This window comes from Callorhinchus milii, unplaced genomic scaffold (genome assembly GCF_018977255.1).
Source record: "Callorhinchus milii isolate IMCB2004 unplaced genomic scaffold, IMCB_Cmil_1.0 Scaffold3, whole genome shotgun sequence".
Taxonomy (NCBI): domain Eukaryota; kingdom Metazoa; phylum Chordata; class Chondrichthyes; order Chimaeriformes; family Callorhinchidae; genus Callorhinchus; species Callorhinchus milii.
In genome coordinates, this window is record NW_024704744.1 from 92,145,439 (window position 1) to 92,162,914 (window position 17,476).

Genomic DNA, 17,476 nt, shown 5'->3' on the forward strand with positions numbered 1-17,476 from the left:
ATCAGTTATCCCCAACGCAGAAATTCTTCAATGAGTAAATGGTTTGTCCTTATGTTTTACAGTCACTGTTTACTCAAACGCAACAGACATGGCTGCACTCTCGAAGGTGCAAAATGCACCCCCTACCCTCACCCCCATTCTAAGCCTCACCCCCGCGTTACTCTCACCAAGCAGGCAGTGTGCAGTCTCTCCTCCTGTCTCTGACCCTGTACTTTAGCGGGAGATCTTTCGAGCTAATAATAATCAAGCCAAAAATGTATAAATCACATCACCTCAGCACTCACGTCCACGGTTACAAACATAAAACAGGCCACACTTGGCCCGGGAATAATGCTGACTGGGAACCTATGCTTCCCGTGAATGCAATAAAGGGGATTACCAGTGCGTTCCACCATCACAACATCCAAGGAGGTTTGGGCTGTGACACCAGTTGCTAGGGTAATGGCTGGTGATCAGGGATGAACCTACATACAACAGAGCAGCTCTCAACATTGCCACATTGATGTGGCTGAGCGCAGTGTATGGAGTGGAGGTGTGTTGGGGGTTGTCTAAGGGGAGGTGGGGAGGTTGAGGGGGTGTTGAAGGCGTGTGAAATCCCGAATCCCCGCAGTGAGCTAAGTAATACGTGTTTGAGCAACTCAGCGTTCACTGTTCGTGCTTTGGAGAGCTTTTTGTATCTAGCAATAAATAATTACAGGTACGAGGGGAAGACAATTGCAAACTAGACAGAGAAGAGATATGTGAACGTGTGCGTGTATGTGTGGTGAGCATGTATGTGTGTGTGTATTCGGTATGTGTGTGTGTCTGTGTGTGTGTGTGTGTGTGTGTGTGAGTGTGTGAAACACCACAATTAGATGAGATGAGTGACTGTCCTGGGAACAGTCTGGGTACCCGCTGGCCTGGCTCTAGCCTTTAGCCACTTCCCAGCATCTTGGTGGCTCGTTGGTTGGCTTCATCGATCCTTGTCTTGTTGGATTCGGCCTGAGGGCAGACAAGAGACAAGATCAACGGTGGCAGTTACACAATGTGGGCACGAAGGGGGGCAGTGAGGCACACACCGAGATTCGGGGTCTTTGAGAGGCTTAGCCGCTGGCACGATTGCCTTGCGGTCAAAGGAATGTAGGTTCATGTCAAGTCCATTGGGAGGGGAGGGATGCGAGGATCGGGAGCGCTCTCCCAGCCTAGACTGCTTTAGTTACAGCTCACGGATTTGAGGGTGAGCTGTGAGTAAGGTCCCCTTAGGGCTGAACTGGCTCCAAGGTGACATATTTGTCAAAAGGATGTTGGAATCGAGCCAGGCCTCTGTGACGGTCTCTAGTCCGTTTCCTGAGTGGGAAGGGTCCACAGTATTCCAGGGCACTGCTGACTACAGCACAGCCCGGCCCGGCTCATCAGCAGCACCTGGAATGGCAGAGCAGTCACTGGGAGCAGAGAGTCATCCCACTCAGATCAAATGAGTTCATTATTGTTATCAAGTTGGGAACAGAGAGAGGTGAAGGTTAAGGGTACGAGGTTGACGGAAGGTGCGGTCAAAGAGCAAGGCTTGAGACAGACCTTGAAGGAGGCAAGGGAGGGTGGCGGGGGTGTGAGGTGGAGGGACTGTAAGATGGAGTTCCAGATGGTGGGGGCAGAGAGGCTGGAGGCCCGACCGCCGATGGTGGAGTGGGTGGGGCGGGGGATGTAGAGCAGGCCGGAGCCTGCTGGGCCGAGGGAACGGACAGGTTAGTGAAGCTTTAATAGCTCGCTGAGGTTATGGAGGAGCGGGGCCGTGGAGGGCTTTAAAGGACGAGGACGAGGATTTTGAACTCTATCCTCTGGTGGACGGGGATCGAGTGGAGCCGGGCGAGGGCGAGGGTTGGGGCGAGGTGGGGTGGTGATAGGGTCACTGAGTTGTAATGTCAACGATTTGCCACGTTGCGCTCTGACCTTCTCCATGATCCTGTCCACTTGGCGGTTCTGGGTGTCGATCTCGTTGCCCATGTCCAGGGCCATGTGACGCAGGTTCCCAATGATTCCGCTCACCTGCTCCAGGTTCTCATCCATCTCGTTCTCCCGGGCGTCATTCGTCACCCTGTGCCACAAGTAACCTTTACACACACTGTGCACACCCACGCTACACACACGCGTGCTGTACACACATCCTGTACACACGCTGTACACACACACGCTGTAAACACACACACACGCTGTACACATAACACAAGTTGTATACACACCCACGCTGTACACACATACGCTGTACATACATGCTGCATACAGCCTTCCCTGTACCTGATGTCCACCCAGTCAGGCCTTAAACCCACGCTTCTCACATGTCAAATGACCGACTTGTGATTATCCTCCAGATATCCTCCGTTGTGTAAATACAACAACTTGCATTTATATAGCGCCCTTCAGGTGGGGCAGCGTCTCACAGTACAGTGCACAAATATATAGTCAATTCACTTTGTAGTATATTCTATGAAGCGCTTTGAGACGTCTAGAAGAGTTTTGGGGTGTAGCAGCTAAAGGCACGGCCACCGATGGTGGAGCGGAGGGGACGAGAAACAAACAGGAGGCTGGAGCCAGCCGAGTAGAGGCAGAGGGTTGTGTAGTCGGTGTGAGCAGGTTGGAGAGGTAGGGAGGTGCGAGGGCATGAAGGGATTTGAAAACGACTGAGAGGATCTTGAAATCGATCCATTCTGTGATTGGGAGCCAATGTTGCCTGGCGATGACTGGTGTGTTGGAGGGACGGGTTTTGTGGGCGTGAGTATGCGGGCGGTGGAGTTTTGGATTCATTGAAATTTATGTTTGTTGGAGGTGGGGAGATCAGCCTCGGTTTAACATCTCACCTAAAGGACAGCATTTCTGACAATGCAGGGCTCCCCCCAGCACTGCACTGGAGCATCAGCCTGGACTGTGAGCTCAAAGTCCTCGACGTGGGGCTTGAACCCACAACCTCCTGACCACGGCTGTTTGTGGGACGCTGTTGTTCACAATTGGCTGTCGCGTTTTGCCCACAAAGCACATAGTCAATTCATTTTACAGTCTATTCTGTGAAGTGCTTTGAGATGTGTCGAAAATGTAATAAGGCGTGATATTAAATGTAAGGATTATTATTATTATTAATGATCTGACCTGCGGATGAAGCCTCCACTGATCGCCATCTGCTCACGTTCGTCCATGACCCTGGCCGCAGGCTGGCTGGCCACCACCCCATCCTGGTTGTTGCCCCAGGCTTTCTTGTAAGCATCGCTGGACTTCAGTCTGTACGATTTAACAGTGTATCACAACATGGGTGGGTCACAGGCAGCCAGTAAACTCTCCCCAGGTCACAGCTACCCTGGGTCGAGAGCTGCTTTTTGTATAAATGGGGTCTGAGCAGATGGTAATCACATTAGCAATCTCTATCACACCATCTATCAAACGATGGGATCTTGTGTCAGGATAAATACTAAAGCTTGTCAAGCACATTCATAAATTGCTCGCATAACAAATATTTGAAAGCTACCCAATTAAAAAAGTATTTCATTGTGATATTTCAGGTAGACGGACAGACAGACACACAGACAAACACGAACCCAAACAGACAGACAAACACAAAACTAGAAAAACCGACACACAAACTAACACAAACCCAGACAAACAGACACACAGGCAAACACAAACCCAGACAGCACAAACCAAGACAGACAGACAAGATGGACATAGACAAGATTATCAGGTAGATCGGACACAGCACGTACGGAAATTAGATCGTTCTGCTGGGAGAGGCTTTAACCCTGCATCATTTTTTTTCTCTAAAAAAAAATAAAGACACTAAACTGGAACCATTTACTGTGTAAAACAAAACTAAATGCAATCAGTACAGATTGTTGCAGCGCTCAGTCAGAAATAATCCGTCAGAGAAATGAACACAGCCCCTCCCGGGAGTTAGGGTTTGCTTTGTTAACGTAACCTGGGTCACATCGAAAAGTTACACTGAAACTAAAGCCAACAATTTCATGTCGGAATAGAATATGGGGTGGGGAGGCTGTCTGATTGCTTTGGCCGGGTATCGATAACTGATGTAACAACCTTCAATGTACAGAGAAGCAAAGTAAAAACAGAACAGAAGTAAAATCAACGGTACACAAAAGCGAGCAGGGGTGGGGGAGAGGGGGGAGCAGGAGGAGAAAGGGCTGTGCTTTTGTTCATGCTCAGCGTCTGGACCTGAAAAAGGAAAATGGGAAAGCGCATTCAGGCGGTAACAGGCCGAGCAGCGGCAATAATGAGCTGAGCACAAGGCTCACCGGCAATCCACAATCAGGTTAACATCGCAAAGTCGTAAACAGCAACTGGCAGCAGAGCCACAATAATAGTGTTCAACAGCAGCCAAGTGTGTGTATATACATCTATGTAAATCTGTGCAGCTGACAATAATACAGGTGATCGATCATCAGATCACAAGATCCGTTTGGATGTTTTTTAAACAAGTCCCAGTGACCTGGCCTCGACCACCCCCCTTCCTGATAGCCTGTTCCAATCATTAATTACCCTCTGAGTAAGAAAGACTTCCTGGCGTCTGTTCTGAAATTGACCCATTTCAGCTCTAACCCTGTGTCCTCTTGTTCTACTGTGTGTCGGAGCCTTAGGAAGTCCTCCTGACTTGATGTGTGAGTGGGTGTCTGTATGAGTGTCTGTGTATCTGTGAGTATGTGAGTGTGTGTGAGTGTGTTTGTGTATGTGAATATCTGTGTGTGGGTATCTGTGTGTGAGTATATATGTGTGTATGTATGTGTGTGAGTATCTGTGTATATCTATCTGTGTGTGTATGTGTGTGAGTATCTGTGTGTGTATAACTTGCTCCTTCCGTTTGAGCTGCTAACCCCTTAACAACCTATCCGCTCCCTCCACTCAGCAGGCTCTGGCCTGTTCCATGTCGCCCCCCTGCCCCACCATCGGCGGTCAAGCCTACAGCCTCTCTGTACCCAGCCTTCGGATCTCCATCCCACAGCCCCTTCACGTTGCTCCCTCCGTTACCTCCTTCAAGGCCCATCTCAAGACCCTCCTCTTTGACTGTGCTTTTGGCCACCCTACTACCCCTGCCCTCCACCCTCCTGATCCCAACTCCCAGCTCGGGTCCAAATCCCTGACTGTCCAGCGCCTTGGGATATCTTCCCGACGTAAAAGGCGCTGTGTAAATGTCATTCGTTGTTGTTGTTGAATGTATTTCAACGTCTCTCATCATCTGCGCATGTCACTCGTACTAATACTCACACTCATACTAATCTTGCCTCTAATGCCAACAGTGTGGAATCCTGTAGCTCAGTGATAGAGCACTCGCTTTGCAAGCGAGAGACCTGAGTTCAATTCCAGGCAGAGAGCGAAACCTTGGGCAAGTTTCCTTACTCCACACAGAGCCTATAATAATCCCTCCAAAACCCAAAACAATAATAAATTGGTCATTTTCAATCCACGACTGTTTGTGGGACATTGTGCGCAATTGGCTGCCACGTTCGCCCTCAAATATACAGTCAATTCACTTTACAGTGTGTTCTGTGAAGCGCTTTGGGACGTCCTCCCGACGTGAAAAGCGCTATATCAAATGCAAGGATTATTATTATTATTATTAATGCTTTTAGCTGGTGCCTTGGATGCTCGGACTTTCCGGTGGGTTGATGGGCAGACAGACAGACAGGCGAGCAAACTGGCAGACAGGCGGACAGGCAAGGCAGGTCTGGGCAGGCAGTCCGGGCAGGCAAGCAAAGCAAGTCAAGGCAGGCAAGGCAGACAGACAGGCAGGGCAGACAGGCAGGGCCGGCAGGCAGGTGGGCAGAAAGGCAGGGCAGGCAGGATAGGAGGGCAGGAAGGCCACGCAGGGCAGACAGGCGGGCAAGGCAGGCAGGGCAGACAGGTAGGGCTAAAGGGCAGGGCAGACAGGCAGGGCAGACAGGCAGGGCAAGCAGGGCAGACAGGCGGGCAGAGCAGGCCAGGCAGGGCAGGCAGACACCTACTTGTTACACGGACACGAACAAAGACCACAGAATTTTCCTAGATCTGTCAAATTCTTTTCGGCTTCTTTCATGTCCTTATTGATCTGCTCCATCCCCTCCTCGATACGCTCCAATTGCTCTGATCAAACACAAGAGGGTTGTCAAGACCCCGACACAATGAGATACAAGTGGACAAAAGAGAGAATAATAATAATAATAAAAAGACAAAGAGAAGATACAAAACACACATTAACAAATTAATTCAAATAAAATGACAATATAGAAAACATCTGGACAGTGACTGTTGACAGCTGGACACATCACAGCGGGAGAGCCAGCACTGAGTACCTACTTGTTACAGGGGCATATGAAAAGACCACAGCACTTCCCTAAATCTGTTAAAGTTTTCTCAGCTTCTTTCATGTCTTGGTTGATATGGTTCATGCCATCTTCCACTCGATCGAGTTGCTCTGGTCAGGATAAAGGGATGACAGCGGTGCAATCAAAGCCGTTTGGGTTGTTGAGTCCTTTTGTTTTGGTGGGTGACCAGGACCGCTTTCCTCCACCTCCGCCACATTACCCACTTCCGACCGTACCTTACCCCAGACGCAGCTGAAATACTAGTCCGTGTATTTGTCACCTTCCGCCTGGACTATTCAGATGCCCTCCTCGCCGGTCTCCCCAGCTCCACCATCCACAAAATCCAGCTGATTGCAAACTCCGCCACCGGCATGCTCACCCCGACTAAACTCCGTACCCTCATCACACCAGCTCCACAGGCTGCCTATCTCCGAACGGATCAATTTCAAGATCCTCTTCAAATCCCTTCATGCCCGGGCACCTCCCTACCTCTCCGATCTGCTCATCCCCCAACCCACAACTCGTTGCCTCCGCTCGACTGGCTCCGGCGTTTTCACCCACTACACCCTGAAACTCTCGAACACTCTTCCTCTATCCCTCCGCCTTTTCCCTTCCTTCCCCATCTTCAGGTCACTCCTGAAGATCTTCCTATTCGACCGTGACTACGGTCACTTCCCCCTCCCTCAAGTCATGCTCCGCCACTGTCAAGCGCTCTGTGACACTACCCTGCGTGAGAGGCGCTATAAAAACGCAAATTGTTGCAGTTGTTGTAGCAATCCTTTCATTGCCTTACACGCAGGAATCTCTGTAATATTGAGGTCTGTAAACCATGATTTTTAATGCTTATTATTGGTATTTTTGGCCCTCTGCTTGCTCCACGTCTGCTGCCCAACTCACTCCTGCCCAGGTGTGTAATTGGTGGTACTGGGCTCAGTGATTTCTGCTGTGAGACATGGGTGTTAGAATTTGGGTTTGTTTGTAAATTTGCCTGAAGATTTATAGAAAGTTCAGTGCATGAACGGGCCAATGTTACACAAACAAAGTGGGATTTTTCAGCTTACCTCCCTGTTCATCCAGCATAACCAAGGTTCTGATTCCTGCATCCTTACTCTACTCTCCAGACAGTGAGACAGGAAGAGGGGGAGAGAGAGACAGAGAGAGATAATGATTAGACAGCAATGCTTTGCCTAATACTTGCCTGTCCACTCCTCTGCTCAGCGGGCTCAGGCCTGCTCCATATCCCCCGCCCGGCCCACCCCGCCATCGACGATCTGGTCTTCAGCCTCTCTGCCCTACGCCTTAACGCCATCCCACATTCCCTTCGCCTCGCTCCCTCCCATGCCTCTTTCAAGTCATGTCTCAAGACCCTCCTCTTCGACTGCACCTTCAGTAACCTCCTATCCTGTCCCGCCCTGCCCTCCACCCCTCTTCATCCTAACCCCCAACTCGTGTCCAAATTTGCACACAGCAAAGTCTCCAACAAACAGTCATAAAGTGAACGAGAAATTAATTCCAGCCCTAACGGGTAATGTGGTCCTAACCAGGCAGCGGGAAAGCTTGCCAGACAGCTATATCAACGATAAGCTGAGTGATTTTATCTGGTTAGACTCCAGCAGTTACCCCAATGCACACTCTGGTGTACCCGAGCCTTGGCTCTTGCTAACCTGCGCCTAATACTTTCCAGAATTAGGTAAACAGGATGTGTCCCTACAGGGAGAGAATGTGCATTCCATTCCAACAGTCTATCTCTGGGATTTCCATGTGTAGGTGGGATGCATGGAAACCTCAGCTTGGTTTGGAGACTCTTAAGCACCGTGATAGGTTTCCGCATGTGTCAGATACCCGGCTGAGGAGAAAGGAAGGAACCTACTCTGTGCTTCTGTATTCCCTTAACTGCCCTGGAACAGCAGGAGTGGAAAGTAAACAGCTGTAAAACTCCACCCATGATCCACTCCCACCACAATGTGCACCCGACTGGAATTAACCTGCCCTGGTATGTAAGCAAAGCTCCTCAGCTCCCAGGAGACATCGGACAGGTTCCAGCTTTTCTCTCTCTGCCGAGGGGTTTAAGGTTAAGAAAGGATTCAATGAGGCGGACAGTGATGGTTAGGTGGACATTAAAGATCCCACGGCACTATTGGAAAAGAGAAGGGAGCTTCTCTCTCTCTCCCGTCTCCCAGCCAACATTCCCCCAAATACAATAGATCACCCACTTCATGACTGTTTGTGGGGCACTGCTGTGCGCAGTTGGTTTCTACATTTCACCTACAAAATACAGTCACTGCACTTTACAGTATATCCTGTGAAGCACTCTGAGACGATAAGATGCTGTATCAAATGCAAGCATTATTATTATTATTGAGTGCTCCTGGGACTCGATTGGAAAAGAGAAGGGAGTTTCTCTCTCTCACTCACTTCATAGCTGTCACTACACTTCACAGTGAAGCTCTGTGAAGTACTTTGATATAGGCACTGTATTAAATGCAAAGACTATAACGCCCTCCTGACATGAAAGGCCCTGTGTCAATTGCAAATATCAGTTATCCTTTATGCCTCTACAACGTCCCCATTGTGACATCTCCATGGATGACTGAGGAGCCCGAGCTAGTCTGAATGTTGCTCTCCTCTCCACCACCTTGTTAAAGTTCTTGTACATTTTCAGGCTAACACTGAAGTCATTTGCTAACCTCTTGGTTACTGAATTCAGAAGACGTTGAGATCTGCCTTTCACTGAACCTTTCCTATTCACTGCTCTGAAGAGCCCAGATAATTGGACACTGTTATTGAACACAGCACCACTCCGGGATGCCACCTCAGATTGTGCGCTCTCTCCCTGGAGATACACATCCTGTTTACCTAATTCCAGAGAGAATTAGGCGCAAATTGTCAAGAGCCAAGCCTTGGGAGCCCAGAGCGTGTGTTGGGGTAACTGCTGGAGTCTAACCAGCTAAAACCACACAGCTTGCCATTGAGAACGCTGCCTGGCAAGCTTTCCCACTGCTTGTCGAGCTAGGACCACCCTATCCATGAGGGCTTTGGCTTGCAGAGTTAAGAGTTGCTGAGTGGGATGTCTCCCTGCCCCCAGTGACTGGTCTGCCTCTCCAGGTCCTGCCGATGAGCCAGGGTGGGCTGAGTTGTCTTCAGCAGTGCCCTGGAATACTGTGGACCCTCCTGGCTCAGGAACCGGACTAGAGACCGTCACAGAGGTCTGGCTCGATTTCCACATTCCGTTGCCAGGCATGTCACCTTGGAGCCAGTTCAGCTCCGAGGAGACCCTTCTCCTGTATCTCCATGCCCCAAAGGATAGTCACTAGTTTCCGTTTTTCCAGGGCAAAATGTTGGGCAAGTTTCCTTACTCTACGCGCCTCTGTTTACCTAACAGTAAGTAGGAACCCGGTTGTGAGTCAATTGGCGGATCGCTTTAGTGGGGGTAATCCCTTCAAAAAAAATAATAATTATAATAAATTGGTCACTCAATCCACGACTGTTTGTGGGACACTGCTGTGCGCAATTGGCTGCCGTGTTTCACCCACAAAATATACAGTCACTACTCCTTTACGATATATTCTGTGAAGCGCTTTGAGACGTCTCGAAGACGCGAAAAGGCGCTGTATCAAATGCAAGAATTATTATTACTATGGTTGTGACCTTGTGAATAGGGATCATCATTTGATGCTGCAGTTCAGAGCTGTGTCTCTCAGGCGTCAGGGCACTGTGGATATTGTGTCCCACAGAAATAGGATTTCAGACCATTAAACCCAGAGCGGATTGTCACTCCCTTCAACAAGCAATGTGAACCCAGGCCAAGTGTTTTAAACCAACTCTGGATTAGTGCTGAAGGATGTGGGTGGCAATGTGTCTGCTTTACCATTGAAATGCTATTAAAAAACTGCATCACAGACCAGAATTTGGAAGTTTATATAATAATAGTAATCCTTGGATTTGATACAGCACCTCATCATGACATCATAGGATTTGCTATTAAGTGTAGTGACTGTGTATTTTGTAAGTGAATACGGCAGCCAATTTGCACCGGGAAGAGAGGAACTCCCTTCTCTTTTTGAGTAGCACCACAGGATCTTTAATGTCCCCCCCCATTAACAGATCCAGACGGGACCTTGGTATAAAGTCTCCTCTGAAGGATGGCACTTCCGACACTGCGGCGCTCCCCCCAACACTACATTCCGGATCAGTCCACACCATCAGCTCGACGTCTCCTACATGAAGTTTGAACCCAGAACCGTTTAGCTCAGAGACGAGAGGACGACTGACTGATCCGGGCTGACACCTATCATCTAATAGAGTCCCGTAGGAGACCCTTCGTGAAGTGGTTAGAGGGCTCGCACAGCTCCGTTTACCTAGCAGTAAGGAGGAACCCGGTTATTAGTCGATTGACTTTCCGGGGGTAATAATCGCACCCCCTCAATCCCCCAATTTTTTTTGTCTTTCACTCCATGACTGCTGTGCGCAAATTGGGTGCCGCGTTTAGCCCACAAAATACACGTCTTTTGTGTATATAAAATATACTTTACAGTATATTCTGTGAAGCGCTTTGAGACGGCTTGAAGACTTGATAAGGCGCAAGGAATATTATTATTATTTGTGTGTTGATTTAAGCAATGATTGGTTTGCCTCCCTCAATATGTAGCAAACTACTGAATTGACTGTAGCTGTTGACAAGGTTAAGACTGAGCTGTGTTGAGCAGCAGATGGCTTTGTTGACTCTTCAAATGTCGATCAAACAATGTTGACAAGCTGCAGTTAGCTTGGAGCAGCCATCCGCAGCTCAGTGTCAATCTTTTCAGCAACTACACACAACAACTGTGCATGAAAACTCAGTCAAGTGCCTGAGCCACGCTGACACACGGTGACTGAGTCAGACTGACACACACAGTGACTGAGCCAGGCTGACTGAATAACTCAAATGTTGGAAAAGAGAAGGGAGTTTCTCTCTCACGGTGTCCTGGCCAACAATCCACCAGATAAAATTGGTCATTCACTTCATGGCTGTTTGTCAGACGTGTGCAAATTGGCTGCCGTGTTTGCCTGGAAAATACAGTCACTACACCTAACAGTAAGTCCTGTGAAGAGTTTTGAGACACTATCCCAACATGAAAGGCGCTGGACGATAATAATAATCCTTGCATTTGATATAGTGCCTTATCACGCCTTTGAGAGTCTCAAAGCGCTTCATAGAATATAATGTAAAGTGAATTAACTGTATATTTTGTGGGCAAATCGTGCATATGCAGCCAATTGCATACAGCAGTGACCCACAGCAGTCGTGGATTCAGTGACCAATTTTTTTAAAAATGGGATTATTAACCCCAGAAAAGCAATCCACCAATTAAACTTTTGCCCTGCCCAGGAATCAAACCCAGGTCATCTCGCTTGCGAGGTGAGTGCCCTAACCACTGAGCTACAGGATTCCAGAGATAAGATTATTATTATCAGCTTGACATCTCTTGCGGATTTCATGAGTTCTTTGCTGTGTCACACTGTTCTGCCCCTCACTCATTCCTCTCCCCACCATCTGCACCTTTGGAAGCAGCTGAGGGATTTGCTGTGAATCTGGGGATTCATTCGCCAGCTGCACAGTGTGTAACCTCCTGTAATGATCTTTTGCCTGCAGTGTGCTGATTGAATCTTGTTTATAAATCCCTCGGATTGTATTTTGTGTGGGCTGTTTCTAATCCCTCATTCCCTGCTCCGCTTTCCTGCTTCAGGACAGACACCAGAGGATAAAGGAAACATAAAATATACAGTCACTACACTTTACAGTATATTCTGTAAAGCACTTTAAGACATCTCAACGACATGATGAGGCGCTATATCAAAGGCAATAATTGTTATTATTAATGACATGAAGTGGGATTAAGGCCAGGATACCGAGACTCAATTAAAAAGCAGCAGGATGCTGTGATGGTAAGATGACAGGGTGGGTGTTCTGGAGGGGGGAGATCAGATGGGCTGATCAAACGGATCTTGTGATCTCATGTGATCAGCTGTATTATTGTCAGCTGCACAGACACGAGGCAGATCTAGATTTACAAACACATACTTGGCTGCCATTGAACATTATTAATGTGACTCTGCTTTCTGTTGATGTGGCCGTTTACGACTTTGTGATATTAACCAGACTGTGGATTGCCGGTGTGCCTTGTGCTCAGCTTATTTTGCCGCCTGAATGTGCTTTCCCATTTCCCTTTTTCATGTCCAGACTCAGTATGAACAAGACACAGCCCTTTCTCCAAAAGTGAGCCTGAAGCTAACTGTACTAAAAGCAGCTCTCGACCCAGGGTAGCTGTGACCTGGGGAGAGTTTACTGGCTGCCTGTGACCCACCCATGTTGTGATACACTGTTAAATCGTACAGACTGAAGTCCAGCGATGCTTACAAGAAAGCCTGGGGCAACAACCAGGATGGGGTGGTGGCCAGCCAGCCTGCGGCCAGGGTCATGGACGAACGTGAGCAGATGGCAATCAGTGGAGGCTTCATCCGCGGGTCAGATCATTAATAATAATAATCCTTACATTTAATATCACGCCTTATCACATCTTCGACACATCTCAAAGCGCTTCACAGAATAGACTGCAAAGTGAATTGACTGTATGTTTTGTGGGCGAAACACGGCAGCCAATTGTGAACAGCAGCGTCCCATAACCAGTGTCCCCTGTCTTACACCGCCTTGGTCAGACAGATGTGAGTTCAAGCCCCATGTCGGGGACATTGAGCTCACAGCCTAGGCTGATGCTCCAGTGCAGTGCTGGAGGGAGAGCTGCATTGTCGGAGGTGCCATTCAGGTGGACGTTAAAGATTGCATGAGGCTATTGGAAAAGAGAAGGGCGTTTCTCTAGCCTACTATCCTGGCCAATAAACCTCCAGATTAAATCACTCATTCACTTCATTAACAACTTTGCAAAAGTGCCTAACACATTCACTTATATACACACAGTCACTAAACTCAAGCGCTTTGAGACATCCTCCTGTCTTTCAAATGTAGAATAAGAGGACACTGGGTTAGAGCTGTAAAAGTTAGAGCTATTTCAGGACAGACACCAGGAAGTGTTTGTTTAGTCAGAGGATAATTAACGACGGGAACTCGGGTTGAGGCCAGGACACATTTGAAAATGGATGCTGTGGTGGGGGTACGTAGCGTGGGTGGGTGTTCTAGAGGGAGGAGATCAGATGGACCAAAGGGTCTTCTTCACTCAAAACCCCTCTTGATGTTGCAAAGAAAAAATGTTTCAAATGATGTGACTTACTTACCTCCTCCACCATCTGTAGCATTCGCCGGGTGCTCTCGAGTGACTGGGAAGAGAAGAGAAGAGTGTGAGATGAATCAGGCAGAAAGAGAGCCCAAAATTGGGGACAAACAGTTCAAAGAGGGAGATTCTTGCTGTTCGGAACGTCTGTGTTTTGAGGACGGTGGGGGTGGGTGGGGGTGCCAAGAAATGTAGTCAGACATGCTATAATTCGAAGTTTGAGGGTGAGTGGGGGGGTTTCTATATAATAACTGCCCCGTCCCCTCTGTTACAGCGAGTCATGATGTTAGTTCTGGTCAGCAATTCCATGTGATCTCCATCGGTCCATCGACGTGTGGATATGGGGGAGGCGTGTGGCTACGGGGGAGACGTGTGGCTACGGGGGAGACGTGTGGCTATGGGGGAGGCGTGTGGCTACGGGGGAGGCGTGTGGCTACGGGGGAGGCCTGTGGCTACGGGGGAGGCCTGTGACTACGGGGGAGGTGTGTGGCTACGGGGGAGGCGTGTAGCTACGGGGGAGGCATGTGGATATGGGGGGGGATTGAGGGAGGTGTGTGGGTATTGGTGATGGTTTGAGGGAGGTGTGTGGGTGTTGGGGCGGGTTTGAGGGAGGTGTGTGGGTATTGGGGAGGGTTTGAGGGTGGTGTGTGGGTATTGGTGGGGGTTTGAGGGAAGTGTGTGGGTATTGGGGAGGGTTTGAGGGAGGTGTGAGAGTATTGGGGAGGGTTTGAGGGAGGTGTGAGGGTATTGGGGGGGGTTTGAGGGAGGCGTGTGGGTATTGGGGGGATTTGAGGGAGGCCTGTGGGTATTGGGGAGGGAGGTGTGTAGGTATTGGGGAGGGGTTGAGGGAGGTGTGTGGGTATTGGGGGTGTTTGAGGGATGTGTGTGGGTATTGGGGAGGGTTTGAGGGAGTTGTGTAGGTATTGTGGGGTGGGGTTGCAGGAGGTGTGTGGGTATTGGGAGACAATCTGACAGCCTGGTGGGGAGCACTGACCTCGTCGGCCACTTGGCCAGCCCGCTGCTGCATGTTCTCCAGCTCGCTCCGCATATCCGTCTCGTCTGCCATGGCTAGGGCTTGATCAGGGGCTAGAGCAGGACCAGGAATGTGAACGAGGAATGGACGGCCGTCGCTTCGTGCGCAGAAGAAGAAAAACACAAAAATGTCACTCAGTCGGCTCAATAGTAATAACAGTAATAATCTTCACATTTGATATAGCACCTTATTATGTCGTCGAGACGGCTCAAAGCGCTTCAGAACATAAGAATTTGCTGGCAAAAGAAGACCAACGATCATCCCGTTTGGCTTTCCACTATCCTGGTAGTCGCTTGACATGTTGTATCCCCAAACTATAAACTGTATCCCCCCATGTTGTTTTCTAGCAGAAATACTACTAATTTGCTCTTGAAACAAACAACATGATCTGCTTCCACCTTCTCCCCTCTGGGAGCCTGTTCCATACGTTTACCACTCGCTCACTGAAGCAGTGTTTCCGCAGATTTCTCCTGAATTTACCCCCTTCAATCGCAGGCTTATCACTATCACTGGGTGATCAATTGTATTGGGGGTATTGTCGGCCAGGACACCAGGAGAGAGAAACTCTCTTCTCTTTTGCAACAGCACCACGGGATATTTAACGTCCACCTGAACAGGCAGGACCTCGGTTTAACGTCTCATGTGAAGGACATTGCAAGGCATACCCCAGCACTGCAATGGAGCATCAGCTTAGACAATGTGATTCCAAGTCCCTGATGTGGAGCTTGAATCCACAACCTACTGATTCGGAGATTAGGTTAGTCAGGCATGTCCCTCCCTTCGCGGAGAGTGTGAGATTTGCAATGCCACCTACATATGCAAATTCCATTCCACAAACACAGTCTAAGCTGACGTTCCAGCGCAGTGCTGGGGGGAGTGTTGCATTGTCAGAGGTGCCATCCTTCAGATAAGACGTTAAAGTTTAAACGTTAAACGTCTGTGCCTGTTCAGGTTGATGTTAAAGATCCTGCAACACTGTTGGATAAGAGGATGCACCGAGACAGTAGAACAAGAGGACACAGGGTTAGAGCTGTGAAACCAACAAGTGTTTCTGCACAAGGAGTCCTGCAGCTCAGTGGTTAGAGTACTCGCCTTGCAGGCGAAACCCCTGGGTTCAATTCCAGGCGGGGCGAACCTTGGGCAAATTTCCTTCCTCCACACGCCTATTAATAATCCCTCCAAAACAAAAAACAATAATAAATTGGTCATTTTCAATCTACGACTGTTTGTGGGACATTGCTGTGCGCAATTGGCTGCCGCATTTTGCCCACAAATATACAGTCAATTCACTTTACAGTATATTCTGTGAAGCGCTTTGAGATGTCTAGAAGATGTGAAAAGCCCTATATCAAATGCAAGGATTATTATTATTATTATTATTTACCCAGAAGGTAATTAACGACTGGAACAGGTTACCAGGAAGAGGTTTATGGTTGAGCTCATAGTCTAGGCTGGTACTCCAGTGGAGTGCTAGGGGTGCACCGCATTGTGGGAGATGCTGTCCTTTTGAACACAGCAAATTGGATTTATTTAGTGCCCTTCACAAAGGACAAGTTTCCTTACTCACACGCCTCTTTTTATCCAGCAGTAAATAGGAACCCGGTTGTTAGTCGATTGGCGGATCACTTTTCCGGAGATAAGAATTCCTTCAAAAAAATAATAATAATAATCCTTGCATTTGATATTGCGCCCAATCACGTCATTGAGACGTCTCAAAGCACTTCATAGAATATACTGTAAAGTGAATTGACTGTATACTTTGTGGGAAAAATGCAGGAGCCAATTGCGCACAGCAGTGACCCACAAACAGTCGTGGATTGAGTGACCATTTTTCTTATTAGCAATGTGACGGAAGTGGAGGAAAGCAGTCCTGGTCAGGGACCGGATGTGGTGGAGCTGGGAATTGAACCTGATGCCAAGGTTACACACAAGTTCAGTGGATCTGATAGGCTGGGGAGGCTGAGGAGGTCAGAGCCACAGGTGAGAAGACATTGATGGCAGTTGACTCCTGGTTTGGGACATGTCGAAGACATGATAAGGCACTACATCAAACGCAAGAATTATTATTATTATATTCTCTCATCTCAAGACCCTTCTCTTTGACCGCACCTTCGTTGTTGTTGTTGTTGTCATCTCGACTACAGCTGGCTATGAACTTGGGCAGGGCAGAGGCGAGTCGGAGGGAGTGTGGGCTGGAGGTCCGGGGAAGGGGGATGAGGAGAGAGGACAGAGTGGGCTTGGGCTTGGTCATAGCCCCAGGTGGAATTTTTCCCCAAATCTGTACTTATCCTGGATTTTAATCTCCGGATACTTTGTCAGCCAAATGGCTTACCAATTGTATGTGAGCTTTATCTGGCAGTTTGCAGTGTGGGAAGGTGGGAATAACATTGCTAATTATTCCCCTGGTGTTGTGGCTTCCTGTTAGCACACCCCCGAGTATTTCTGGTCCCTGACGTGGACCGTTCTGTTTCTTTCTTCCTGAAGATTACAAGATTAGGGGAGCACAAGAGAGCTGGAAATAGACTGGACATAGCAACACAGAACGGTGGGACGCATAGTCTAAGATGACCCTCCAGTGCGTGCTGGGGGGGAGCACTGCATTGTTAGAGGTGCCGGCCTTTGGATGAGATGTTAAAACGAGATCCTGTCCTTTGCCTGTTCAGGTGGATCCAGTGACTGGCCTAGCCCTGCATGGCCTGCCAAGCTGCCAGGCTGGCTGGTCTGTCATCAAGAGTGACCTGGAATACTGCTAGCATTTAATATACAGCCTCATTGTATCGATTTTTTTTGCTGGGTGTCTGATTAATGCGGAAACCCATCGATTAAGAGTATCCAGAGAGCAGAGAATTCCCTGCAGCCCACCT

The 17,476-nt window shown here is 48.7% G+C and overlaps 1 protein-coding gene across 2 annotated transcripts; it reads right to left on the reverse strand.

The window, feature by feature from the left end:
• Window positions 1-787: 787 nt before the first annotated feature.
• Window positions 788-14,713, reverse strand: snap25a (synaptosome associated protein 25a). 2 transcript variants are annotated; one of them, XM_007905472.1, is made up of 7 exons: window positions 14,574-14,713; window positions 13,584-13,625; window positions 7,376-7,424; window positions 5,976-6,093; window positions 3,118-3,246; window positions 1,927-2,071; window positions 788-981 (listed from the first exon to the last, which is right to left on the reverse strand). In XM_007905472.1, the coding sequence occupies exons 1-7, from the start codon at window positions 14,643-14,645 to the stop codon at window positions 913-915; spliced, it is 624 nt and encodes a 207-aa protein (XP_007903663.1). In that variant the 5' UTR covers window positions 14,646-14,713; the 3' UTR covers window positions 788-912. The 2 variants fall into 2 exon arrangements, with proteins under 2 accessions (XP_007903663.1, XP_007903664.1); XM_007905473.1 differs by lacking the exon at window positions 5,976-6,093 and adding an exon at window positions 6,307-6,424.
• Window positions 14,714-17,476: the final 2,763 nt, after the last annotated feature.